This window comes from Mesocricetus auratus, unplaced genomic scaffold (genome assembly GCF_017639785.1).
Source record: "Mesocricetus auratus isolate SY011 unplaced genomic scaffold, BCM_Maur_2.0 Super-Scaffold_100007, whole genome shotgun sequence".
Classification (NCBI taxonomy): domain Eukaryota; kingdom Metazoa; phylum Chordata; class Mammalia; order Rodentia; family Cricetidae; genus Mesocricetus; species Mesocricetus auratus.
The window spans coordinates 1,919,204-1,946,213 of record NW_024429191.1 but is presented as its reverse complement, the minus strand read 5'-3'; the positions used below and the strand labels follow the sequence as shown (position 1 = coordinate 1,946,213).

General features: G+C 39.6%; 1 protein-coding gene and 1 pseudogene across 3 annotated transcripts in view; both read left to right on the top strand.

Moving 5' to 3' along the window:
- Atf7ip2 (activating transcription factor 7 interacting protein 2) overlaps positions 1–25,051 on the top strand; it is a 52,836-nt gene extending 27,785 nt beyond the window's left edge. Inside the window, exons 8-12 of one of the 3 annotated variants that reach the window (XM_040748106.1) lie at positions 438–511; positions 1,984–2,045; positions 2,592–2,658; positions 13,894–14,037; positions 23,574–25,051. In XM_040748106.1, the coding sequence (XP_040604040.1) occupies positions 438–511; positions 1,984–2,045; positions 2,592–2,658; positions 13,894–14,037; positions 23,574–23,668 (442 nt within the window). In that variant the 3' untranslated portion in view covers positions 23,669–25,051. Of the gene's footprint in view, positions 1–437; positions 512–1,983; positions 2,046–2,591; positions 2,659–9,056; positions 9,143–10,064; positions 11,181–13,893; positions 14,038–23,573 lie in introns of those variants that run through there. The other 2 variants (XM_040748105.1, XM_040748107.1) reach the window with 2 other exon arrangements.
- On the top strand, positions 4,669–6,384 carry LOC121141242 (annotated as a pseudogene).
- Positions 25,052–27,010: the final 1,959 nt, after the last annotated feature.

Sequence of the window (27,010 nt, the reverse complement as noted above, 5' to 3'; positions counted from 1 at the left end):
TTTATTTTGTTGGTATTGATGTGTGCTATGTCACTTGTGGAGGTCAGAGACACCAGCACATGAGAGTTAGTTCTCTGTTTCCACCATATGGCTTCCAGAGATTGAATTCAAATCACCAAGCTTGGCATCAAGTGCCTTAACCTACTGAGCCATATTGCCAGCCCACCCAGTGCTTGTGAAAATACATGGACTTTGTTAAATATTTGATTTTATCTCTCTTCCCACAGTTGTTCAGTTAAAACATGTTATGAGAGCTGCCCTGATAACTCAGCAAGTGAAAGTGCTTGTTGCCCAGCCTGAGTTGATGCCCCACATCCACATGGTAGAAAGAGAGAATTGATTCTTACAAGGTGTCCTCAGATAAATAGCATAATTAAACAATAAATTAGAGGAATTCTGATCATTAACTGCAGGGTTTTTCTTTTTTACCATTTTAGTAACACTGATGATGTTATGTTCATTTCTGTGGAAAAACCTAATTTGACAACTCCAATTACATCAGATCCAACAGGTATCTTTTATGATCTATCAAATTAGAAAACTTAAAAAGAATGAGCAATGTCTTTTTAAAAGATTTTTATTATTATTTATGTGTATATCTGTGTTTGTGTGAGTGTGGATGCTCTGTGGCCAGAGTGGACACTGATTCACCCTGCAGCTGGAGTTACAGGCAGTTGTGAGCCACCTGATGGGGGGTGCTGGGAACTGAACTCTTGATTCCCTGCAAGAGTAGCAAGTGCCTTTAACACCTGAGCCATTTCTCCAGCCCCATGATCTTTTAATAAAGTACAAAATTGTATACTTAATCTTCTAGTTTATATCTAGGATTATAAACTATTTGTTTATTAAAATGATGATTCACTAATAAAATTGACATTTCTTTCAATATTTGTATCTATCAGCTTAAGGCCTTTTTGTTCTTTACTGTATTGATCTAATGATTTACAACTTAAATCATGTATATCTATTTTGTTTGCCCTGACCTTTTACTTGTGGTAGCAGTAATTTGTCTATATGTCTATTAGTTAATAACCTATTTTAGATTTAAAGTTTCTCTTGATTAACTGTTTAAATTTGTTTTAATTACTTATAGTTTTACAGTTGGGGTCAAATGTTTTGTTTAAAAGAAACAACTTTTTAGATGAGATGGATTGTTTTGTAGCACACAGCTTAAAATATATCTGCTTTTTGTGTATGTGACATCTCATTCATAGGATATGAACACTGTGGAGGTAAGAAAGACCTTGAATTTCTGATTCACTTTCCATGTGCTGTGATTAAAAGCATGTACCACCACACCTGGTTTTGTAAAAAAGTTTTTTCCTAACTTAAATATGGCTATATTTCTTGCCTACAATTTCTTACCCAAAGTTCCCTTTGTAGCTGGGCAGTGGTAGCACATGCCTTTAGTCCCCTCACTAGGGAGGCAGAGTCCAAACCAATCTCTGTAAACTCAAGACCAGAGCAAGTTTCAGGACAGCCAGGGCTACAAAGAGAAAACCCTATCTAAAAAACAAACACACAAACAAAACCCAACAACAAAAAGAATTCCCTTTGTGTCATGTTTTGCTGTGTTGAAATATTTATATCTTAACATCAGAAGGATTTGTACTCCCTCCCACCCTAGATATAAAACTATCATAACAGTTTGCAAATTAAAGAGTTCCAAAGAAGTGAGAAACTCTGCATTCCAGGAATATGCTCCTCAGGCACTCTTAAAGATAATGTGAATAACAAAATGTCACAATTTCAGATGCTAAAATAGTTTCAGACTTGGAGCTACTAGTATAGTTCTAAAGCTGCTGAAAGAAAATATATTTTAATCTGAAATCAAAAGTTTCAACTAGCTTATCAGTTTTAGGGATCTATAAATTTATATGCTATGTTATCATCACTTCATTTGTGTTTCAGCGTCTTTATTGCAAGAACCATGTTTTAATAATTTAATACATTTAATTGGATGTATTCATTTTTTTATTCCAGAAATTGGAAAAAACACATCAAGGAAATTCAGCAACTCACCTAATACCATAATTGAAGTTGAGGTGGGTAACAGTTATTGCTCTGAATATTTCATCTGAACGTTTATGCTATAGAAACTCTAGTTTTTCAGCATGCTGTGGGGACTGAGTTTTGTCATTCACTCTTTGTCTAGGTATCTGAATTGCCCCTTCACTGCCCTTCCTTCAGTGGGAGTGGAGAGTGACACAAAGAAATATAGGAGTAGCTTGCACATCCAGATTCTAGTCCAAGTTACACACTGAACAACAAGCAGCTACATATATTTCAGAACAACACACACTTTACCAAGTCATAGAGGTTCTTATTCATATTTTCAGGTACTGCAGTATCTTATTTGTGAATGTTTTTCATAGTAGAACTAATGAAAACCATAAGTTATTTAGAGAATGTTGAGTCATCAGCTTCTAAGGTTGGGGTTCATTGGTGACACAGTTGTGAGCATGATTTTGAACAAGCCCCAGGTTCATTCCTCAGCATTGAAAAATAAAAATGTGTTTTAATATTTTAAAAATATTTTCTGCTATTACGCTTAGGTTTTTGTGTTTTTTTTTTTTAAACAAAACTTTCAGGCTGTAAAGAAGAAACTTGATTTTGTTATTGACTTGACAAGAGAAGGCCTGTCCACCTACAGCATAGGTAAAGGATACTTTTTACATCTTCCTTTCTAAGAAAATGTGTATGGGTTTGTGTGATTGTATCATAAATTACAGAATTGTCCTGTCATTGCAAGGGTGCCTTCTGCTAATCCTTTAAAAGCACACATATGGTCTATTCTAGTCCCTAAGCCCTGGCAACCATGATTCTGCTTTCTTCTCTATAATTAAGTAATTTCGGTGTGATTATGCAATACCCATCCTTCTGAGATTAGCTCCTTTCAGTGTGGTTCTTTGGCAGGTTATTCATGTTGTTTCTTATCAATAATGTATTCATTTTTGTGGTCAAGTAATAGCCCAGGTTTAGATGTATCATAATCTTTATTCATCCTTTAAAGGATATTTCTCCCTATGGCAAACATTTTTCTTAACCATAGCAATAGTGCCTAAGAGGAAGTACCTAGATTCAGGAATAGAGGAATGTTACACATGATATGAAAATGAAGAATTGCTGTTTTGTCAATATGTGCCAAAAGATTTTCTGGGATTGGAAGCCAATCAGATAGTCTCATTCTGGTACTAGAAGTATAATCCACAATCCAAGAAATTCAGTTAACTTCAAGCAGAATCAAAACCAAGAACACCTTATCAACACATATAATCATTTTCTTGAAAACATGTAAAAAATTACATATTAGCACTGAACTAATACAAAGATGGTTAGCATCGTCTCTGTACAAGGATAGCATGCAAATGTGTGAAGTTTCCATACTTAAAAAATATCTGGACCAAGAAGTTTATGACCAACTGTCTACTTCAGAGCAAGCAAATGTCCTTTACTCTAGGAAGACAACAGAATTGACTGAACACAGAAATTCAGAAAAAGTAGCTAGAATGTACAAAGTCACATCAGATGTTAGTTATCTTTGTATTTATTTGGATTCAGAACTCATTTTGGTGGAAGAAAGACTACTAACCAGCATGATTTGTGAATCTTTGGACTGTACAAAGAAAAACAAACCTAAACACAGATTTTCAAGTTTTCAAGACATAGCCTATAAGGGCAAAAGACACCTCAAGAAAACTTCAAAAGGAATGTAAGATCAGAATGAAAGGGAGTTGGGGGTAGATAACAAAGTCCATCACTGGTGCTGCAAAAAGCAAAGATGATCAAAGATTTTTTCAGTGACTTGATCTGCCATGGTGACATGATATCTAAGGAGAATGTTGTGGGATACAGACCCAAAGACCATTTAGCATGACCCTCCGAACTAAGCATTGTTATTACGCTCACCAAGACTGCCTAGAGATAAACAATTCTCACATAACAGCCTTAAGCAAAGAACATGGAAAAATTACCTCCTGGTTGTCAATTGCAGGGGTAAAGCAAGTAGGCAGTTTAACAGAAGCCAAAACCGTGCAGTTAGCTAGGGCATATCAACCCTGAGTTTGTGGAAAGGGATGAACACTTTCCCACAGGACTACATGGTGGAAGTAGGAAAGAGGTTGGGGGCAACCATTTTAGGCTAGGTCAAAGATAGCTCCAAATGAGACAAGGTGGAGGAACCTTTATCATGGCACATAGAAGACTAATGAACTATAGAAGTTTTAATGAAAAAAAAAGTATTGACCTTGAATTTTTAATTCAGTAAATATTTATTTTAAAAATGAGACAGCCAGGTGGTGGTGCATACCTTTAATCCCAGTACTCGAGAGGCAGAAGCAGGCAGATCTCTGAGTTTGAGGCCATGCTGGTCTACAGAGTAAGTGCTAGGACAGGCTCCAAAACTTCACAAAGAAACTGTTATCTCAAATAAACAAAAACAGTAATGGTGCATACCTGTGATTCTGGTGCTTGAGAGTTGGAGACAAGACGATTAGAAGTTAAGGCCAATCTGGGCACAATGTCTCAAAAACAAAAAGAAGCAAAATTAAGACTTTTCAGATAAGCATAATTTGTTGCCAACTGATTTCCACTACCAGAAATAAAGTGTGTGTGTGTGTGTGTGTGTGTGTGTGTGTGTGTGTGTGTGTGCGCACACACACACATGCACACCTTGAATATTATAGAAGCCAAAAGTTTATCTCAGGAGGTTTTAGACAGTCTCTCACTAAATCTGGAGTTCACCATTTTAGTTAGAATAACTGTCCAGCAAGCCCTGTGAATCTATCTATCTAGCTCCATATCCAAAGTGCTAGGATTACAGATGCTCGTGTCCAGTTTTCATATGAGTGCTCTGCATCCAGACTCTGGTCTTCATGCTTGTATAGCAAACAGTGTAGCCACAGAATCATCTCTCCAGCCCTAAAGGAAGTTCATTAAAGGCAATATAACAACTGAAAAGTGGGTCCATATTAAAAAGTGTTAATAAACAGTTGTGGCAAAAAAATGGAGTTTTCAAGATAGTCATCCAAGAGACTCCACAACAAAACAAAACTGAATCCAAAGTGACCATTACTTTGATGTAAATAAGGAAATACAATCTAAGATAGCAACTGTAGAACCGGAAACCACCCTTACTACTAATCCCCCACCTGCGGAAGAGGAAAAACCAGAATCTAATCAGGAGGTTGCCAACCCAGAGCACTATATCAAACACCCTCTACAGAACAGGTGGGCACTCTGGTTTTTTAAAAATGATAAAAGCAAAACTTGGCAAGCAAACCTTCGATTGATCTTTAAGTTTGATACTGTTGAAGACTTTTGGGCTTTATACAACCATATCCAGTTGTCTAGTAATTTAATGCCTGGCTGTGACTACTCACTTTTTAAGGATGATGTTGAGCGTATGTGGGAAGATGAGAAGAACAAACAGGGAGGACGATGGCTAATTACACTGAATAAACAGCAGAGACTAAGTGATCTCGATCTCTTTTGGCTAGAGACAATGCTGTGCCTTATTGGAGAATCTTTTGATGACTAAAGTGATGATGTATGTGGAGCTGTTGTTAATGTTGGAGCTAAAGGTGATAAAATAGCAATATGGACGACTGAATGTGAAAACAGAGACGCAGTCACACACATAGGGAGGGTATACAAGGAAAGGTTAGGACTTCCTCCAAAGATAGTGATTATCAGTCCCACGCAGATACAGCTACAAAAAGCGGCTCCACCACTAAAAATAGGTTTGTTGTTTAAGAAGACACCTGAGTATTCTCACAGGAGACTGCATCACGCAATCGAGACTGGGAGCTGAACCAAAGCCTCGTCCAAGCAGAGTGGACTGCACTGAAGTTTGATTCCATCTAAATGTTGCTAAGATATAAGAGAAGTCTCATTCGCCTTTGTCTTGTACCTCTGTGTTCATTTCTTGCCCCCACCCCCAATATTTGCTAGTATGTCCACTATCCCAATCAAAGAATTACAGTATCCATCACTGCAGATGTTTTCCTGGCCCGCACTGTAACAGCTGGTTAGAATTACCATGATACACACATTTGCCTTTCCACAGTATTCGATAAAGAACTTGCATTTCTGTTACCTTAACAGGAAAAGACCTGTTTCTGTTCCACTCCATGCAGGAGCGTGATTTGCTGGTGAGAGTCTGAGTACAGTTTTCTAGCAACCTGGTTTCCTTTCCCAGCATTCTTCTTGCTGTCCTCTTGCTGGTGGCTGCTAGAGTTTAATTTATTTGCTTCCCTCCTAGATAACATTAGTGATTCTGATTTCAGTTTTTCATTTGTTTTGTTTTTGTTTTTTTCCTCATGTAACATTGGTGAAGGATCCAGGAATATGACAGAAAGGTGGAATAAACATTAAATTTGTGCATTCTTTGATAATTTTTTGGTTTTTTGTAACTACAAAGCTTTGCTACAAATTTATGCATTTCATTCAAATCAGTGATCTGTTTGACCCCTAAATATAATTGTGGACTATAAAAATGTAACACCGTAATTACATTCCTACCTAGAATTAGTATGTCTGTTTTTGTATCTTTATGCTGTACTTTATACTTTGTATTACTTAGGGTATTTGCTTTGGTTACAAATGGCTCACATAGAAAAGCGGTCCCATCCATATTAAGACAGTGTACAAAACTGTAAATAAAATGTGCACAGTGAATTGTCTTTTAGACAAAAAAAAAGTGAGCAAAAGAAATGTCTTAAGTAGCGTTCTCATTGGGGAAAGTAAAGACACAATGAGATTTATGGCATATTGATAGAATAACCAAACTAAACTGAAGGTGTGATATTGGTGAGGGCGTGTATCAACTTGGGATTCTTTGTTACTAAAAATGCAAAAATGGCCAAACAATTTGGCAGTTTCTTAAAATATTACTTATAATCTCATTGTATGAATGGACTGGTCTTTTCCATATATTTCTCCAAGAGAAAAGAAGACCCACATCCAAACAGACTTGATTTGACAGGATCTTATTAAGTAGCTAATATGCCCCTTAACTTGTAGTTTTACCTCAGTTTCCCAAATGCAAGGATTGTAGATATGTGTACCACCACATCCAGCTACATACAGTAGAAACATTTCTCATAATAGCTTTATTTAAAAGTCTACCAGCTGATGAATATAGAGATTACTTATCTATATGCCTTAACAATCAAGAAACAAAATGTTTATATATGCAACCAATGTATAACTACACATAAATAATCCTGCAAAGCAATCTTGCATTTTTATGATTCAGTATAGGTGAAATTCTAGAAAAGGCAAATCCTTTTTCAATGCTAAATATTGATCTTTTGGCCATGCATGTTAGTCAGGTCACTGAGATACATCTATTCTAAATTTGTTTATCTGGCTCTTGTCTGTCTGTCTGTCTGTTTGGTTTTGTTTTTTGAGTTTCTCTGTAGTCCTGGTTGTCCTGGAACTGCTGACCTCAAACTCAGAGATCCTTTGGTCTGAGATTAAAGGCATGTGCCACCACCACAGAAACTATCTACAGTCATTAGTGACAACAAATGATTTATTTCATATAAGATAGGTTGATTGAAAAAGAATACTAAAGAACTGTGGGTAAACTGGCCTTAATAGTGCATGCCTGTAGAAGTAGAACAAGAGGATCAGGAATTCAAGACCAGCCTGTGCAACATGAGACCTTGTCTCAAAGAACAAGTAAAGACAAGAGAAAGCTTTGGGGTGATTGATATTTTTATATCTTGTTTTGAGGTTTCAAAAGTATTTGTCAGAACTTAAGAAAAGGGTATATCTTGTTGGGTATAAATTGCATCTCTCAGGTCATTCCCAAAATTAAAAGGTTAAGTGGAATCTAGGGGCCACTGTTTTCACCTGTTTAATGAGAAACTTAAAATAACATTGTTCTGGCTCCTGTTGCTTTGGGAACATAAAACAGTAACAAGAGTATTTCTAAGACATTAGCATTACTAATGATAATACATACCAATATAAGTTGACAGAAGTCCTATCTCTTACTATCACAGGGCTTCTTGATTAGTACTTTGAAATAAGTGTTACTACTTGGAAATGATGTTTCTTAGGATTTTTCTTTGTATTGAACTATTTACTTGAAAATTTAAATGCTTTTTTAAATCAATTTACATAATGACTAATCTGAAAACTTTGATTTTAGCAGACCTAGCTTTGATTAATTTTAATGCATGGTTAAAAACCTATATAGACTCTCAGAATTAAAACCTAAAATTCATTACCTCTTCTAAGGTTTCTTAATATCTGTAAAGTAGTTGGCCGTGGTGACATGCACATTTAATCCCAGTACTTAGGAACCAGAGGCAGGTGGATTGCAGGGAATGCATGGAACTAGACATACCTCACATTGTGATTACATTACTGATGTAGCCCCTGAACTTTCCAGTGTTTTAATGTTCTCTACGTGTTCTTACCTAGCTGTGTAAAACTACCCGCAAACCTTTCCCTCTGTTCACCATTGCTTCTCCATCCTCCCCACCTCCCTTTTCTTCCTCTTACCATGTCTTTCCTTCCTCTCCTTTCCTGTTTCCCACAATCAATATCTTTTATCTAATTCCCTCCGCATGCATACATAACCTCAGGAGAACATGCCCCTAACTTGTGGGACTTTTGTTTGAATTTCTAAGCATGTGTACATTACATATTTATACATGTTTGTAAACTTAGTGTTTGTAGACATTTTTAATTGATCTAACAGAAAAGACTATATCTTTTATCTCTTGGATCCCTCTCCCATGTATAAATACCAAATTCCTAGTTGCATAATAAAGAATTTACTTTTAAAGGGAATTTTTGTCACCTTAATGGAAAATTCTATGTATTCTATCAAAATTGTATATTCTTATGAACTTTGTACTTGTAACTGTATTTACTACTCAAAGTGTACAACTGCTTAAACACTGTGGAATTTGTTCCAGGTAAATTTTACTTACTTATTTTCTTTTTCTTATAGTGCTGGGGCCCTCTCACTTATGGTGGACAAGTGCTTTACCACTGAGATACACCCCCAGCTCAAAATTATACTGTCTTGTTCACAGAAATCCCAGCATTCACCCTGAAGTCATCTTCAAAAGCTGTTTTAAGATCAAAAGAAATAATCCCAGTGGCAGAAAATGGAGATGAGGTACTAATCAGAAATGCTGTATAAAGGATGTTCATTCCAACAGAGTAGGATTTATCTGTTTTCCTCTGGAAGCATCTGAGCCACATTTCAGCTTAGGAAAGACCTTGATGACTTTTCATAAAGTGCTCTTTGTGAACCCACTTACATAATAAAAAGGATTCAGTCAGCAGTTTTCAGAAGCTGTAGAAATGAAAGCAAACACAGTGTTTCAGTTATTTTAGGAGTGATAACCATCATTGATGAGGTTTTTGGAGAAATTACTACGATGTTTGGAAACACAATGTTGATATGAGATGGTTTGCTCTCCTGAAGGCCTGAGACCTCCTTCATTTTGAATTAGCAATATTTTACAGTGTAGAAATTATTCTTACGACAGCTTGTAATGTGGCTTAGAGGTAGAAAAATTACCTAGCATGTGGAAAGTGCTGGGTCCAGTTCCTAGGATCATTCAAAACAAATCTCAACTCCAAAAGAACCTTCTGTTTTACAAAGATTGAATCTGGAGGCCAGGAGATGACTCAGTTATTAAAGTGCACTACAAAGTCAAGACCTGAGTTTGGTCCTATAACCAATGTTTAAAAATTAAATAGGCCAAGGTAGGTGGCACTCACTTTTAATCCCAGAGCTGGAAAGACAGAAACAAGTGGACCCCTGGAGTTTGCTGTCTAGACACAGTAGCATGTGAGATTGTCCTCTGACCTCCCTATGTGTGCATACACTGACAGATGTACCAGTATATACTGACAGATGTACCAGCACATACACACAAAACATTAATCTAGCTTCATTTTCTTGAAATAACCTTTCATTGCTTTGATGAAGGATTGAAGAATAAGAAGTAGATTTGTATACCTGAGCTTGACCACTTTTGTCTGTACTCACCAAATATTCTCGATGAACTTTCTTGTAAATGTGTTTGTAGGGTTTTGATTCACTCGAACACCTGCCACCTCTCCCAGAGCCACCACCACTACTCCCTGAAATGGCAGACAAAATCCAAGACACTCTTCCTCCCCAAAAACCTGAGCTGAGAGTGAAGCGGGTGTTGAGACCCCCAGGCATTGCCCTGAGTTGGAACATCCCCAGCATCAACCCCAAGTGTGCTCCTGTGGAGAGCTACCACCTCTTCCTGTGCTACGAGAACACTCATCATTTGACTTGGAAGAAAATTGCAGAAATTAAAGCGTTACCACTCCCAATGGCCTGCACTTTATCTCAGTTTCTAGCTTCCAACAAATACTATTTTACTGTTCAGTCAAAAGACATTTTTGGGCGTTATGGACCATTTTGTAATATAAAATCTATTCCTGGGTTTTCTGAAAACCTTACCTAAAAGTCCTCCCTGATTATATGTTGTGTATATGTCATGTTTTCTATTTGAATGTATTCTTTACAGTGTTTCTCTAACATTTTACATTGTAACATTATACAGTTCAGTTTGTAAATCCTCTGTATGGTGACAATCTTACATGTATTGTGTCTTGGAATTTTGTGTATTTCTAATTTGCATTCAGTATATACTTCTGTTATCTAAGTTCTTACACATACTCTATCATGGACTCATGATGTCGCTGTGTATTCCTATGGTGACTCTGGAATTGCTGCTGTGTCAGAAGGCCTCATGCACAAGCAGCCACTTTCCCCATCTTGACAATCGGCTATATTCCTGGGAGAGGCATCCCTGCCATGATCTAGTGCACAGAAATTCCTTCCTGGTGTTTTCATTCTAAAGCAGGCTATTTGTGCCCCTTTGTCTTTGTTTTTGTTTGGCTAGCAATCATTTGAGAGAAACAGCTTGGAGGTTTTTCCTAAACACTAGTTTGTAAGATCAGGCATTAAGGGACATGCCTCTAATCCCAGCACTTGGGAATCAAAGGCAGGCAGATCTCTTAGTGCAAGTCAGCCTGGTGTGCATGAAATTTCCAGTCCAAGCGCTATATAACAGACTGCTTCAAAAACTTTTTGTTGTTAAACATTGTATGTTATGTACATGGAAACACATGGTGCTTATTAAAAAAAATTCAATCTGCTGTTTCAACCATGTAGTTCATCCTTCAGAAAGGCTTTAATTTGCTGACTCCTAATTTCTCTAAATGCCTCCCTTTGCCAACTTTCCAGCTGCCCTCAGTACTCAGAAGGCATGCTTAAAGGCTCCAATGGGAGGATCTTCTGTATACCTTTCCCCAAAGGACTGCAGTGGGGCACAAACAGCCCAAGAGTTGGTATGTAAAGAGATACTTGAGATGCTGGAGTCACCACCCAAGAAAGACAAGCTAGGCAGCCAGTGACTGGGATGCCAAAATGATAATAATCCTGCAGCATGGTTTAAAAGTGTCACTTTTCTGGTGCACAGTGGAAGTTCTGAGGTGTGAACAGAGAACAGTTTCCCTTGGTATTTGGAGAGTGCCTCTACATCTTCATAAAGCTGTCACTTTTGTCTGTTTTTCTGTCTGTGAGAAACATAAGCGAGCCAGGTGTGTTGGCATACACAAGTCACAGTTCTTGAGAGATTGATGCAGAAGGATTGTGAATTCAAGGCCATCCTGATCTGTATAGGAAGACTGAAAGAATCAGGTTTGGGTCCTGCATGGTAGCCTTCATTCCCAAAACTCAGGAGGCAGAGTCAATTGGATCGTTTATGAGTTTGAGCTAGCCTGGTCTACATAGCCAGTTCCAGGTCAGCCAAGGCTACATTTCAAGTCCTTGTCTCAAGGAACTAAAAAAGATTCAGAAACTACTTCCATATGATATGACCTGCCTGCTTTCAGCATTTTGTAACAGATGGCACAAAATAGATGTGCTCATGACTGACCAGCAGGATATCATCTGGAAAGCTGACAACATCAAAGGACACCCAGAGGAAGGCTTCCATCTGACCTTGTAGAGGCAATAGCTAGAACATTACTGTTTGTCTTTGAAGGAACCAGAGTGGAATTTGCAATGATTAATGTGTCAGTGGCACCAGAATAGTGCCAGCTTAGGGACAGGAAATCCCTGCCATACAGTACAGAAAACTAATACCCCATAAAAGTTGTCTGTACTTGTAGTTCAAAGGAAAGTGGCAATAAGCAATGGCCAAACTTGCCAACCAGCGAACACTGAGCATGTGCCTCAGAATCCCCAGGAAGCCTGTACAGTAGGCAACGGGAGAAAAAGCAGCTTGGTTCCTGGGCTCCCAGTGTGTGTATGTGTGTGTGCCATACTCTTATACCTGGATGGATGGGACAAGATTACATCATCTTTCCTGCCATAGGGTCCCACAGTACAGCCCAGTTATAGAAGCTGAAGTAACAATTCAAGTCTGGTATATTCCGGGGTCTCTACAACAGTCGCTCTCAACCTGTGGGTTGTGACCCTTTAACAAGAGGTTGCCTAAGATCACTGATAAACACAGAACATTAGGATTCATAACAGCAAAATTACAGTTATGAAATAGCAAGGAAAATAAATTTGTGGTTGGGGCTCACCACAACATGAACTGGAGTATTTGGAAGGTTGAGAACCACTGCTCTAGAACAACTGGATGTGGGTGGCAAATGGGTTTTTTAGATTGGCTTAGATGATACAGACTAGATAACCCAACAGCTTTGGAGAGGCTAGTGCAACCTCCACCAGCTCTGTAGAAAATACCTTGTTTTAGTGGTGCCTCGTGGTTTATTACTGTAGTCTTAGCATTCAGGAGACAGAGACAGGAGGGTTATATGTTCCCCAGGTTAGAAACTTGAGTTTCAACCTATTTTTTTTCTTTGTTCTATAGCATTGGTTCAGCCTTGTTGAGTGAGACATCTCAAGATTACACTACTACAGTGGGGAAGCTAGCTGGGATGTTGGGTTGCTCACCCTTGGAATGTATTAAATCATGATGGAAGCCAGTCAGACACTTAACTGGGGCTTGGACAGCATGTTTCATCTTTCTTTACCTGCTTTTCTTCTATAAGGCAAAGGTATTGCTGCAATCTTTTGGCCTTACCTTTTTGTCTTTTCTTGCCTTCTCCCTTTTTCTTTCCTTAAATTAATAGGTTCTCCCAAATGGAAACTTGGAACATTGACTGATACAGGGTTGCTATAGTAAGTTCTAACTTAATGTCCTGGCATCCATTTTAAAGGTAGTTTGATTCCTCATACCAGAAGCAGATTGTAGTCATCCATGGTGCAGTTACTGCTTTCCACCTACTCCTAGTGTCTCAATATTGTCTATCTAGTTGTCTATGCTATATGACTGCCTTCTATGACCTCCCTTCACATGGAATGATAAGATACACTTATTGGTCCTATACCCTGCATGAATTGTTTAGATGCTCACAATAGTCACAGTCTTAGAGTATTACTTATAGAGCTAGAAATCCACTTATCAGAATTCCTTGAGCAAACATGGATGCCAATTAAGGATTTAGTCCCTCAGAACGTTGATATCCTCTCTACCCATGAATAATAAAATGTTTCTGTGTCATGTCCTTTGTTGTGCTACCTCCTCAGGGCCACAGTTGAACCTAACTCATCCTAATCAGATCATGACTCTCTTGGTAAGAAACTGGTTATGGTACAGAACCATCTGGACACTTCATCATCTTTCAGTTGCTATGACCTTAGATCAACTTAAAAGGATTGATTTTGGATGTTTTAATCTGTGGTTCCTTGTCCTGTTGCTTTTTTGACGTTACCATGGTAAGAATATGTAATGGAAGAGGAGGCCAGGGCCCTAGTATCCCCTTCAAAGAGCATAACCCAATGATTTCCCTTCTTTCTACCAGGCCCTGCCTTATCAAGATTCCCAATAGTGCCATCAGCTGAGGACCAAGCCTTCAACACAGGGGCCTTTGGGGGCCAGTCCAGATCCAGACTGCAATTGGTAGGAACCAAGCCACTCACCAGAAGAAAGAAGTCTCCTGTGAGAGGTACACCATAAAGTTCCATGACTCTCCCCTGGGCTCTTCAGGCCAGGGCTGGAATTTATAGCCTTTCCAGGGAGACTTCAAGAGTGGATTAGAGGAGAGTGACAGTGGGATGCTATATCAAGGAAAAGCAAGCTCTTACTAGTAATGGTTAGTCGAAAAGGTGGGGTGTGGGACTGTGGCGTCTGCACCACGAACAAGTCCAAGGTATCAGGAAATGAAAGACAAGACATCCAACCGTTTGTGCTAAGAGAATGTGTCTGCTGCCTTTATTGCCAGGGGAATGCATGTGTGTATGTGCCACACCTGTGTGTCTTTATTGCAAGTGCTAAGAGGTCTCTCTCTTGTAGAGAGGGAGCAGCCTTATATACAGGCTTACAGGACAGTGGAAAAACCCCAGGTGGATGAGATCGTGTTCTCATCGTGCTAGATGTTGATGTTATTGGGGGCAAAGTGGGGCCAGTAAGCCAGGACTAGAAAACAGGATGCACTTGGACTGGAAAACAGGATGTACCTGTTGACTGACCAGTGACTCACAGATACCCTGTTGGGGCTGGGACCCAACATGGGACTAAGGGTGAGAAAACACTTTTTTTTTTCAATATATGTTTTTATTTAAATTAGAAACGTGAATGCTTCACATGTCAGTCCCAGCTCCCTCTCCCACCCCTCCTCCCTTACCCCTCTACCAGCCCCCCAATCCCCACATCATTTCCCAGGGAGTGTGAGGCCCTCCTTGGGGGGGATCTCTAAAGTCTGTCATTTCACCCAGGGCAGGACCTAGGCCCTTCCCCATGTGTCCAGGCTGAGAGGGCATCCCTCTATTTAGAATGGGCTCCAAAAGATCATTCATAAGCCATGATAAACACTGATCTACTACCCAAGGCCCCAGTGATTTTCTGTGGCCACCTCCCTGGCACTACATTCATGGAGTCTGGATCAGTCCCCTGTTGACCTCTCAGCCATCAGTCTGGGATTCAAGAGCTCCCCTTTATCCGGTCAGCTGTCTTTGTGGGTTTCACCATCATGGTCTTGACCCCTTTGCTCATCACTCCTCCATCTCTGTCACTAGGTTCCAGGAGTTCAGTTCAATGTTTAGCTGTGAGTATCTGTCTCTGCTTCCATCAGTCCCTGGATGAAGGTTCTAGGATGGCATATAGGGTAGTCATCAACCCTATCATCAAGGAGGGGCTATTAGTGTACTCTCTCCACTATTGTTTAGTTTGACAGTTAGTGTTATCCTTGTAGATCTCTGGAGATCTCACTAGTGTCAGCTCTCTCCTCAAGCCTATAATGACTTCATCTATTATGGCATCTCTCATCCAGCTTTCCTCTATTCTTACCTTGACTCAACCTTCCTGCTCCCCCATGCTTTTTTCTCCCCTCCTCTTATCCCCCTCTCTTTTTCTTGGTTCCCTCTCCCCTCCCCCAATGTTCCCAATCTGCTCAGATCTTGCCTCATTCCACTTCTCTGGGGGTATCATGCATCTCTCTTGGGAACCTCCTTGTTTCCAATGCTCACTGGCACTGGGATTGTAGGCTGACACTCCCCTGGTCCATATATAAAATCCGTATATGAGTGAGTACATACCATGTTGGTCTTTTTGTGTCTGGGTTACCTCACTCAGGATGGTTTCCTCTAGTGCCATCCATTTGCCTGCAAATTTCAAGATTCCATTGTTTTTCTCCGCTGAATAGTACTCCATTGTGTAAATGTACCACATTTTCTCTATCCACTCTTCAGTTGTGGGGCATCTAGGTTGCTTCCAGGATCTATCTACCACATATAATGCTGCTATGAACATAATGGAACAGACATCCTTGTTATGTGAATGGGCATCTTTTGGGTATATGCCTAAGAGTGGAATTGCTGGGTTTTGTGGTAGACTCAGATCCATTTTCCTGAGGAATCTCCATACTGATTTCCATAGTGGCTGTACTAGTTGGCACTCCCACCAGCAGTGGAGGAGTGTTCCCCTTTCTCCACATCCTCTCCAGTACAAGCTGTCATTGGTGTTTTTTATTTTTGCCATTCTGACAGGAGTAAGATGATATCTCAGAGCTGTTTTGATTTGCATTTCCCTAACAGCTAGTGATGTTAAGCACTTTTTCAAGTGTCTCTCGGCCATTTTTTACTCCTCTATTGAGAATTCTCTATTTAGTTCAGTCCCCCACTTTTTAATTGGATTCTTTGGTGTTTTGGAGACTTGCTTCTTGAGTTCTTTGTAAATTTTGGAGACCAGTCCTCTGTCAGATGTGGGTTAGTGAATATCTTTTCCCAATCTGTGGGGTGTCTTTTTGTCTTGCTGACTGTGTCCTTTGCCTTACAGAAGCTTCTCAGTTTCAGGAGGTCCCATTTATTAATTGTCGATATCAGTGTTTGTGCTACTGGTGTTATGTTCAGGAAGCAGTCTCTTGTACCAATTCGATCAAGGGTACCTCCCACTTTCTCTCCTAAGAGGTTCAGTGTGGCTGGATTTATGTTGAGGTCTTTGATCCATTTGGACTTAAGTTTTGTGCATGGCGATAGACATGGATCTATCTGCAGTCTTCTACATGCCAGCATCCAGTTATGCCAGCACCATTTGTTGAAGTGATATTTATCCAGAAAAATTATCCATTTCCTTTAAATTTTCAAATTTTGTGGAGTACAGCTTTTTAAAATATGACCTAATGATTCTCTGGATTTCCTCAGTGTCCATTGTTATGTCTCCCTTTTCATTTCTGCTTTTGTTAATTTGCATGTTCATACTATGCCTTTTGGTAAGTTTGGATAAAGGTTTGTCTATCTTGTTGATTTTCTCAAAGAACCAACTCTTTGTTACATTGATTCTTTGTATCATTTTCCTAGTTTCCCTCAATTTAATTATTTCTTGGCATGCTCCTCTGGGGTGAGTTTGCTTCCTTTTTTTCTAGAGCTTTCAGTTGTGCTGTTAATTCTCTAGTGTGACTATTTTCCAGTTTCTTCATGTGGGCACTTAGTGCTATGAACTTTCCTCTTAGCAATGCTTTCCAAGTGTCCTATAAATTTGGGTATGTTGTGTCTTCATTCTCATTGAATTCTAGGAAGTCTTTAATTTCTTTTTTTATTTCTTCTTTGACCCAAGAGTGGTACAATGGTGTATTATTCAGTTTACATGAGTTTGCAGGGTTTCTGTGGTTTGTGTTATTGTTGAATTCTAACTTTAAGGCATGATGGTCTGATAAGATACACGGAGTTATCCCAATTTTTTTTACCTGTTGAGGTTTGCTATGTTGCCATGTATGTGGTCGATTTTTGAGAAGGTTCCGTGAGGAGCTGAGAAGAAGGTATATTCCTTTGTATTTGGATGGAGTGTTCTATAGATGTCTGTTAAACCCAATTGTGTCATAACTTCTATTAGGTCCTTTGTATCCTTGGTAAGTTTCTGTCTTGTGGTCCTGTCTAGTGGTGAGAGTGAGGTGTTGAAGTCCCTCACTACAAGTGTGTGAGGTTTTACATGTGCTTTGAGTTTTAGTAATGTTTCTTTTACAAACGTGGATGGCTTTGTATTTGGGGAATAGATGTTCAGAATTGAGACTTCATCTTGATTGATTTCTCCTGTGATGAGTAACCTCCTTCATCTCTTTTGATTGATTTTAGTTTAAAGTCTAATTTGTTAGATATTAAGATTGCTACCCCCACTTGTTTCTTGGGTCCATTTGATTGGAAAATCTTTCCCTAACCCTTTACTCTGAAATAACCATAACCTCTGTCTTTGAAGCTGAGGTGTGTTTCTTGTATGCAGTAGAAGGATGGATTCTGTCTTCGAATACCTTCTGTTAACCTGTGTCTTTTTATGGGCAAGTTAAGACCATTAATATTGAGGGAAATTAATCACCATTGATAGCTCATTTTTGTTTGTTTTGGAATGGTTGTTGGTTGTATGTGGATTTCCACCACTTTTTCTTTTGACTGTTGGTAAAGTGGGATTATCTATTGCCTATATTTTTCTGGTAGTAGTTAACTTCCTTGGGTTGGAGTTTTCCTTCCAGAGAAAACACTTTTCTTTTCTTTCTTTCTTTCTTTCTTTCTTTCTTTCTTTCTTTCTTTCTTTCTTTTTTTTTTTTTTTTTTGGTTTTTTACGAGACAGGGTTTCTCTGTATTGTTTTTTGGAGGCTGTCGGTCCAGCCCAGCCTCGAACTCACTGAGATCCACCTGCCTCTGCCTCCCGAGTGCTGGGATTAAAGGCGTGTGCCACCACCGCCCGGCCCAGAGAAAACACTTTTAAAATCATAATACATGAACATTTTCTTAGTGGGAACTGCAGACAGAGCACTGGAAACCTTTGAACACCCTTACTTCACACTCAACGTGTGCAGGTGGCACTGCTATTAGCAGTTTCTTATTTACTTCCAGAACCTCAAAGCATTTATTCCTATAGAATCCCACACCTTCAGCAGAGCATGGCCAGTGCTGGGCCATGGCTGAGGTGAGGCAACATTTTTATTCTGATGAACTCTTGTATCACCTCATAATTTTCATTGACATATAATTATACATCTTTATGGAGTGCAGTATGATGATTTCGTATATTTATGTAGTGTACATCAGTAAGTCAGGGTAGTTAGTTGGTATCTCCAGCTCCTTAAATATTTATAAAAATATACAATAAGTTGTCACAAACCACAGCCACCCTATTGTACTGTATAACACTGGAACACATTGCGCCTCTCTGTTTTCAAACCTCTTAATGCTCTGGTGACTGCTTCTCTCTGCTTCCACGAGATACATATATGATTGAAAACTTTTAGTATTAAGTCCCTAGATTGATTGATTGGTTGACTGATTAATTAATTTATCTGGAAACAGGGTCTCATTGTATAACTGGCTGGCCTTGAACTCAACGATCCACCTATCTCTGCTTTCCAAGTGCTGGGATTAAAGGTATCTGTCACTGCACCTAGATCCTGAGACTAATCTTAATGTTGCACTACTGAAAAAACAGGTATCTTAGGTGTTGGGAGGTTTGACTTGAGGGTTTCCTAGTAATTGGGTGATTGATTGATCTGTTGGTTAATTGTATTTAGCAGTATTTGTGATTGGCACATTTTTTGAGGCAAATACTCTAACACCGATCTATATTCTTGGCCCTTGACTTTCATTCAGTGAATGGATTTGCCTTTCTAAATGTCTTTCCTCAACAATATTAAGAGTACGTTATCAGACCTCCAAAGTTTCTCAGTTCAGGTCCCCCAAAGTTCTAAAGCACCTGTATCAGGAAAAGCTGAGTGTTCTGGGTCTCTGTAGCATCTCAGTTAGCTGACCTTGCTCTACTCTAATAGATTCTTCAAGCATCATTCATGGTGGCTGACATATGTGTAGAGACTTATCTGTAATATATTATTGGATATATTCTCTGCTTGTTATTCTTTTGTTTGTTTTCTTGCTCATTTTTCTCCTTCCCTTCCTTCTACTGGAATTCTGCTTGTCTGACAGTACCTTTTTTCTTTTTTGGTTTTCTTTTGTTTATTTGTAGTGACTTTCCTTAAATATCAAATTATATTTAATTTTTGTCATAGAAATCACTAAACATACAAAAGGAAAAAGATTAATGCAAGGAAGTTGCTAATGTCTAACAGGAAATAAATGTGCCCTTAGATAAGGAGAGAATGCATTCAAAAGGACTTTCTGAAACAAAGAGCCTGGATCAAAGCTGAGGGTCGTCTTTGGGTTTTGTTTTTTGTTTGTTTCTTTGTTTGTTTTTGGGTTTTTTTCAAGACAGGGTTTCTCTGTATTGTTTTGGAGCCAGTCTTCTTTTATTTAAAGTCTTAAAAATTTATTACTAGGGGTGAGGTACATGTATGCCAGGTCTTTTGGCATATGAAGGTCAGAGGACAACTCTTAGGAGTCAGTTTTCTTCCATTGTGGACTCCAGAGATTGAGCCCTGGTCCTCAGGCTTGTATTTTACCTGCTAAACCATCTTGTTGGCCTTGGCAGTCTTCTATTAGAGGGATAATTAAATTATTGGGAGTAAAGATGAGTCTAAGGTACAACAATAGAATCCAATTGAACACCCTGATATTAACCCACACACCTACCAACACCTGATTTTTGACAAAGAAGCTAAAAATTATATAATGGAAAAGAAGAAAGCATCTTCAGCAAATGTTGCTGGCAGAACTGGATGCTGGTGTGTAGAAGACTACACATAGATCCATGTCTATTTCCATGCATAAAATTTAAGTCCAAATGAATCAAAGACCTCGACATAAATCCAGCCACACTGAACCTCTTAGAGGTACCCTTGAATGAATTGAAACAGGAGACTACTTCCTGAACATAACACACTGAGATTGACAATTAAATAAATGAGACCTCCTGAAACTGAGAAGCTTCTGTAAGAAAAAGCACATAGTCAACAAGACAAAACAGTAGCCCACAGAATGGGAAAAGATATTCACCAACCCCACATCTGACAGAGGGCTGATTTCCAAAATATACAAAGAAGTCAAGAAGCTAGTCACCAAAACACCAAATAATTCAATTAAAAAGTGGGGTATAGAACTAAATAGATAATTCTCAATAGAGGAATCTAAAATGGCTGAAAGGCACTTAAGTGTTAAACATCCTTGACCATTCAGGGAAATGCAAATTAAAACAACTCTGAGATACCATTTTACTCCTGTCAGAATGGCTAAAATAAAAAACACCAATGACAAGTTTATGCTGGAGAGGATGTGGAGAAATGGGAGCACTCCTCCATTGCTGGTGGGAGTGCAAATTTGTACAGCCACTTTGGAAATCAGTATGGCAGTTCCTCAGGAAAATGAGAATCAGTCTACCACAAGATCCAGCAATTCCACTCTTAGGCATATACCCAAAAGATGCACATTCATACAACAAGGACCTCTGTTCCACTATGTTCAGAGCAGCATTATTTGTAATAGACAGAACCTGGAAGCAACCTAGATGCTCCCCAACTGAAGAATGGATGGAGAAAATGTGGTACATTTACACAATGGAGTACTGATATTCAGCATAAAAAAAAGCAATGGAATCCTGAAATTCACAGGCAAATGGATGAAAGCTACTGGATGAAGGCTCTAGGATAGCATAGAAGGTGGCTGCCAATCTCATTATCAGGAAAAAGCATTTAAGGTAGCCTCTCAACTATTGCTTATATTGTCAGTTGGGGTCATCCTTGTAGATCTCTGGACATTTCCCTAGTGCCAGATACCTCTTTAAACCTATAATGGCTCCCTCTATTATGGTATCTCCTTTCTTGCTCTCCTTTATTCGTCACCGACTCAATCTTCCTGCTCCCTCATGTCCTCCTCTCCCCACCTCTTTTCCTCTTCTCTTTCTCCTAACTCCCTCTCCCCTCCCCAAATGCTCCCAATTAGCTGGTGGAAGCAGAAGCAGACACCCACAGCTAAACACTGAGCTGAACTCCTGGAATCCAGTTGCAGAGAGGGAGGAGTGATGAGCAAAGGGGTCAAGACCAGGCTGGAGAAATTCACAGAGAGAAATTCACAGAAACAGCTGACTTGATCAAGGGGGAGCTCATGGACCCCAGACTGATAGCTGGGAAACCAGCATAGTACCGACCCAGACCCCCTGATTGTGGGTGTCAGTTAGGAGGCCTAGGCAATCTATGGGGCCTCTAGTATTGGATCAGTATTTATCCTTAGTATATGAATGGACCTTGGGAGTCCATTTCACATAGAGAGATATTCTCTCAGCCTAGACACATTGGGGAGGGCCTAGGCACTGCTCTACTTGATATGACAGACTTTGAAGATTCCCCCATGGAAGGTTTCACCCTCCTCCCTGGGGAGCAGAAAGGGGATGGAATAAAGGTTTGGTGGGGAGGAAGGGAGGGAGATGAAACTGGGATTGACATGTAAAATAAGCTTGTTTCTAATTTAAATTAAAAGGAAAAAAAGATGAGTATAGAAGGAAATTATGTTGAAAACAACAACATTTAAAGAACATTTCAGAGTAGAGACAGGAAACCTCAACGTTCAGGAATTATGCACAACCTAAGCCACAGCCTGACCATGTGAACTGTTGAGCAGGGTGTGGAAATATGAGTTTGTAAATTGTGAGGTTTGGTGTAAAGTTTGGCAAGTCTAGAGACTTTGCAAAGGCCACAGACAATGTAGGATGTAGCTGCAATTGTTCCAAGAAAAACTTATCTCAGTTTGAAATGTTTTATTGTTCATAAAGCCATTTTATTATAACTATAACTGCTGAGAATAAACTTGACACCTAGAATCCTAGCAATTGATCAAGTATCAAGGTAACTTTATTGTGCCCATCACCTTCCTTTTCCTGTAACTTATGAAGTCAGTCACCTCTGGCTTCCATATCTTTTCTTTAAAAGTCCCATACAACCCAAGCCTTTCAGGAATACTTGGTCAGTCTGTTTACAATTTCCAAGACCAAAATAAATTTCTTTTTTCACTCGTTCAGCTTCTGAGCTTGAATAATCAACACCTGGCAAAGTTCAGTATTATGACATCTATCACTCAGGGTTAGGGATGCAGCTCACTTGGTAGAATGCTTGCCTAACATGCACAGGCCCAGGGTTCGATCACTAGCGTTACATAGGATAAGTATGTAGTCCCAGCACACTGGAGGTGGAGGCAGAAGGGTCAGAAATTCAAGGCCAGCCTAGTCTATGTGTCCACTCCCTTCTCTTTACCCCTCCCACAAATTTCAACTATTACCAACCTTATTTCTTCTAAATCCCAGCTGACTCAGTCCCCCACCAGCCACAAAATCACATTTTAATAGAACTGTGATATCATTTTATTCAACTGTCTAAGAATTTTTCTGCCTCAGATACATGACTGTTGTAATCAGAAGCTTTGTTCCCATTAGTGTTTTAAAATATGGAAAAGCTAATTATGATTAGCTACTGCTCTGTTGCTCTGAAGAAACACTTTGACCAAGACAGTTCTTATTAAAGAAAAACATTTAATTGGGATCTTGCTTAGAGTTTCAGAGGGTTAGTTCATGATTATCATAACAGGAAGAAGACAGGCATGGTGCTGGAGCAGTAACTGAGAGCTTGAGAACTGGGGCCTGGCATGGGCTTTTGAAACCTCAAAGGCCACCCCCCCCATGACATACTTCCTCCAACAAGCCACACCTATTCCAGTAAGATTACACCTCCTAACAATTCTCAAATAGTTCCACTTCTGGCAACTAGGCATTCAAATATATGAGCCTATGAAGGGTATTTTTATTCAAGCCACCACATTTATTTCCATATGTATGTGAGAACATTAGTGACTGAGGTTATGACTTCAGCTTTAGTAACTACAGATTTCCTTGCACTAACAGGCAAGTTTATCCTCTCTTACAGTATGGTCTGTAGAGTTAGAACAGTTGAAATAGAACTTAGACTCAGTTTTGCTGGGAAATATTGACTTCTCATTGGGGACCATTTGGGGTAACTAAACAGAATAAAAGCATGCCATCTCTGCATTCATTTTGTATGTCTGTCTCCAATATGACTGAGGGCATAGAGAAAAGTCGTTCTAAACCTGTAGTTGCTTTGAATTCCAGAAAAAAGAAAACCTTCAGGCACAAACTGTACCCTAGAAGAGGATAACCAGGCTGCTACAGGGTACAGAAGTGAGATCTTTCAAGAACTAGATTGAGTCCTTCAAGCAATGACAACAGTAAAAGTTTCACCGCCATCTTGCAGAGTCAGAACCAGACCATACATTGACCAGGGCTGCATAATTATGTATGTCCACATCAACGCCTTTAAAAGACTACATAATAAAATTCTACAGTGATTCTAGTACAATGAATGTCCTATGTAGCTATGACTAGAAAAGTGTAGAGTTGTATATCTAACCCTAAATATACAAAAGTTGAGTTAAAGGCATATGAGTTGGACATGTGCAAAGTGATCACTAGGTACTTTTTTCAGTTAGTTATTTGAGAAGTGTTTGGTGTAGTCCAGACTTTCTTTAACTTACTGTGTAGTCAAGAATAACTTTGAACTCCTAATCCTTTTGCTGGGATTGCAGGTGTATGCCACTACACCCAGCAAGTACCCTCCTTAGAGTGGTGTGTTTTATGTGCTTACACATGCACATACATGCATGTATATGTGTGTGATGCTGAGGAGGAAACCCAGGGCCTCAATGTGTTTTATCACTGAATTGCATCCCTACCTAGTATTCTCTTTTCTAAATTTTGTATCATACATGAACATGTGAACATATGAGTTGGCCAGTACAATTTTGATGTTTCTCTAGTCTGTGTACCATTCTGATATCAGGCAGCGTAGCCCAGCTGTCTCAGATGTGGCTGCCATCTACTGGCACTGATGCTGCATGTTTCATTGTGTAGCTTAGGTGCACTAGATATCAGGAATCAAGTCTGGGTAGTTTGTGCTATCCCCTGGGCTTGTGAGTGTTAAGTTCTGGAGGCCTGTCAACTCACAGATCCCAATTCTCACTTCAGAAGTAGAAGCTGAATTCATATAGAAAGGGTTTGTGTACTGCAGTGCTGACCATTGCTGACTTCACTGTATGTTTGATGGATTTATGTTCCTGAAGTAGACATTCTTCTAGAGAATGCAAAGCTAGTGTTCCAAAAAAGAATTGTTAGTGACACTAGCCCTTTCCTTCAATCCATTGGCATGCATATGTTCCTAATTGTATCATGCACATTCCCTTTTAAGTAGAGTTAATTAGACACCCCCAACACTGTGTCATCCTAAGGCTTGGACACTGGCCACCTAGGAGTGTATTAGCAAATACAGCTATTCTAATTTATCTAGAAAACAAAATTAAATGGAGATTTGCACATTAAAATGTTATTGACAAACTGTCATCTTTTAACCCAAAACAAGAATGTAAATGTATGCCTGGGAAGAAAATGAGGACAACTTAGTAATGCTAACATAATGCTGCCAATCATAATTGTTTTCTTCAGCTGCTGAATGCCATGGAAATAACTGCTTTTATCTGCTAAGGTTCTACAAGACTAGCTAGCCATTACTGTCATAAGTCTTTGTCATCTGAAGTTTTGATCCTTGTTTTACAATTAAATTCATGAAAATTTGACTCCAATGACTATTTTTCAAACTAGCTCTTTAAATGTCCATTCTCATGGTGTTTTGTGTAAAACTACCCAGCCATTGTCTGTTGCTGTTCTGTGAAAGAATACCTTTTAACAAATGCAATCCGAATAGGATTTAAACTTTTGTATTTTATATGTATGAATGTTTTGCCTTAGTGTAAGTGCACATGTATGCCTGGTACCTTGAGAGACCAGAAGGGTGGCAGATCTCCTGGAATTTGAGTCACAGATGGCTGTTAGCCACCACATGTGTGCTGGGAACTGACCTCAGGTATTCTGCAAGAGCAGAAAAAGCAGTGAGCTGCTGAGCCGTTCCCTAACCCTATGAACAGTATTTTAAAGACACTAAGACATCACCTATAGAACAGACAAAGTGAAACTTGGTAATGGACCCCAGGGAAGCCAGGCCCAAGGGCCATTCCTTTCATATCACTTAGCTGTTTGAATTCTGTTCTTCTCAAAATGTTTATAAACACTGATTCCTTGGCATCTGCTGCTCCTCACATTCTGCTCCTCTCCCCACATATCCTGCAATGTGTGACCAGAAAAGACAGCCCAAACAGATTTCATCCTGGTGACAAGGGACAGTCAAGACCAAACTACTTGACAGTTAACCAGGCATGTTCAGTCAGAATCAAGGTGAAGTCTTGCTTGGTGTGGTGGTACACACATGTGACCTCGATACATGGAGGCCGGCACTGGAGAAACATGAGTTTGAGGACAGATTAGGCCACACCGTGAGACCCTGTCTCAAGGGCAGCAACAAAATGTGAAGTCACTTGTGCTAGATTTCCACAAGTAAATAACACCAAGAGCAGAAGTGCTTTTTACATGTGTCTGATACCCAGTCCCTCCCACTGGAACTCAGTGTATCTGAAAGAATGGCTCCTGTAGAATTTATTTATTGCCTTGCCTTCCAGCCTTGACTTCTTGTTGTATTCTGTCTGCTCTAGAGTGCTACTTCTGCTTTCAGGCTTAAACAGCTGGCTTTTTACTTACGTGTTTCTGTCATTACCACCTGTCCCTTCTTGTATCCTAGTTTATCATTAGGCCAACTAGTCTGCAAAGCCAGATGAGCTGACACCCAAATTCCCTCAAGACTGAGATGTTTTTGAGTACAGGGGAGAATTGAAATAGGCTCTTTGAAGGTGTTTTTGCTAAAAAGCATAAACTCTTCAATTTGGCCCAGTATGGGTAACTAAATACAGGATAAAGGCCTGTCTTCACTCCTTCATTTTGAGTTTACCCATCCTTTGAAGGCACAAAGGTAAGTCATTGTTCTAACCCTGTAGTCATCTTGGATTCTGGGAAGTACAAAATATCGCAGAATGGACCACCCCAGAGATCAAGCACTTATTGATGAGGTGGAAAACAGCACCCGGAGCAGGAATAACATCCCCTATTCCAGTTACCTTATCCTCTCAAGCAATAATGACTTCTTCAGTCTACCTTGCATGCCAGGAGCTGGAAGGATGAGCAGGAGGGCTTCACCTTGACCTGAATACTGAGTTATGCACGCCTCTTGCCCTTAACCCCAGTTCTATTTAAACCTAAAGCTTGTGTCGGTGCCTGGAAGATAACTAAGGGTCATTAGAGTCTGTTATCTGCACTACTTCCTGAATGTGGGAAAAAAAAGGGCGGGGGATAGGACATAACTGCCCCTAGGTATGGTGGAGGAGAAAGTTTATTGTAGATAAAAGGGAGAGCATAGGTAGAGGCAGGGATATCTGGGAGAGTCCAGAGTGGTCATGTCCCTGAGCCATGTGAGGAGAGGAGGAAGGGAGAGGGGAACCAGGTACAGCAGCCATAAGGACAATAGTACAAAAGGGGCAGGTAATCAAACTGTCTGGATTATATAGGAAAGAGATTCTGAGGGCAGGGCAGCCCAGCCCTTGGCTAAAGAG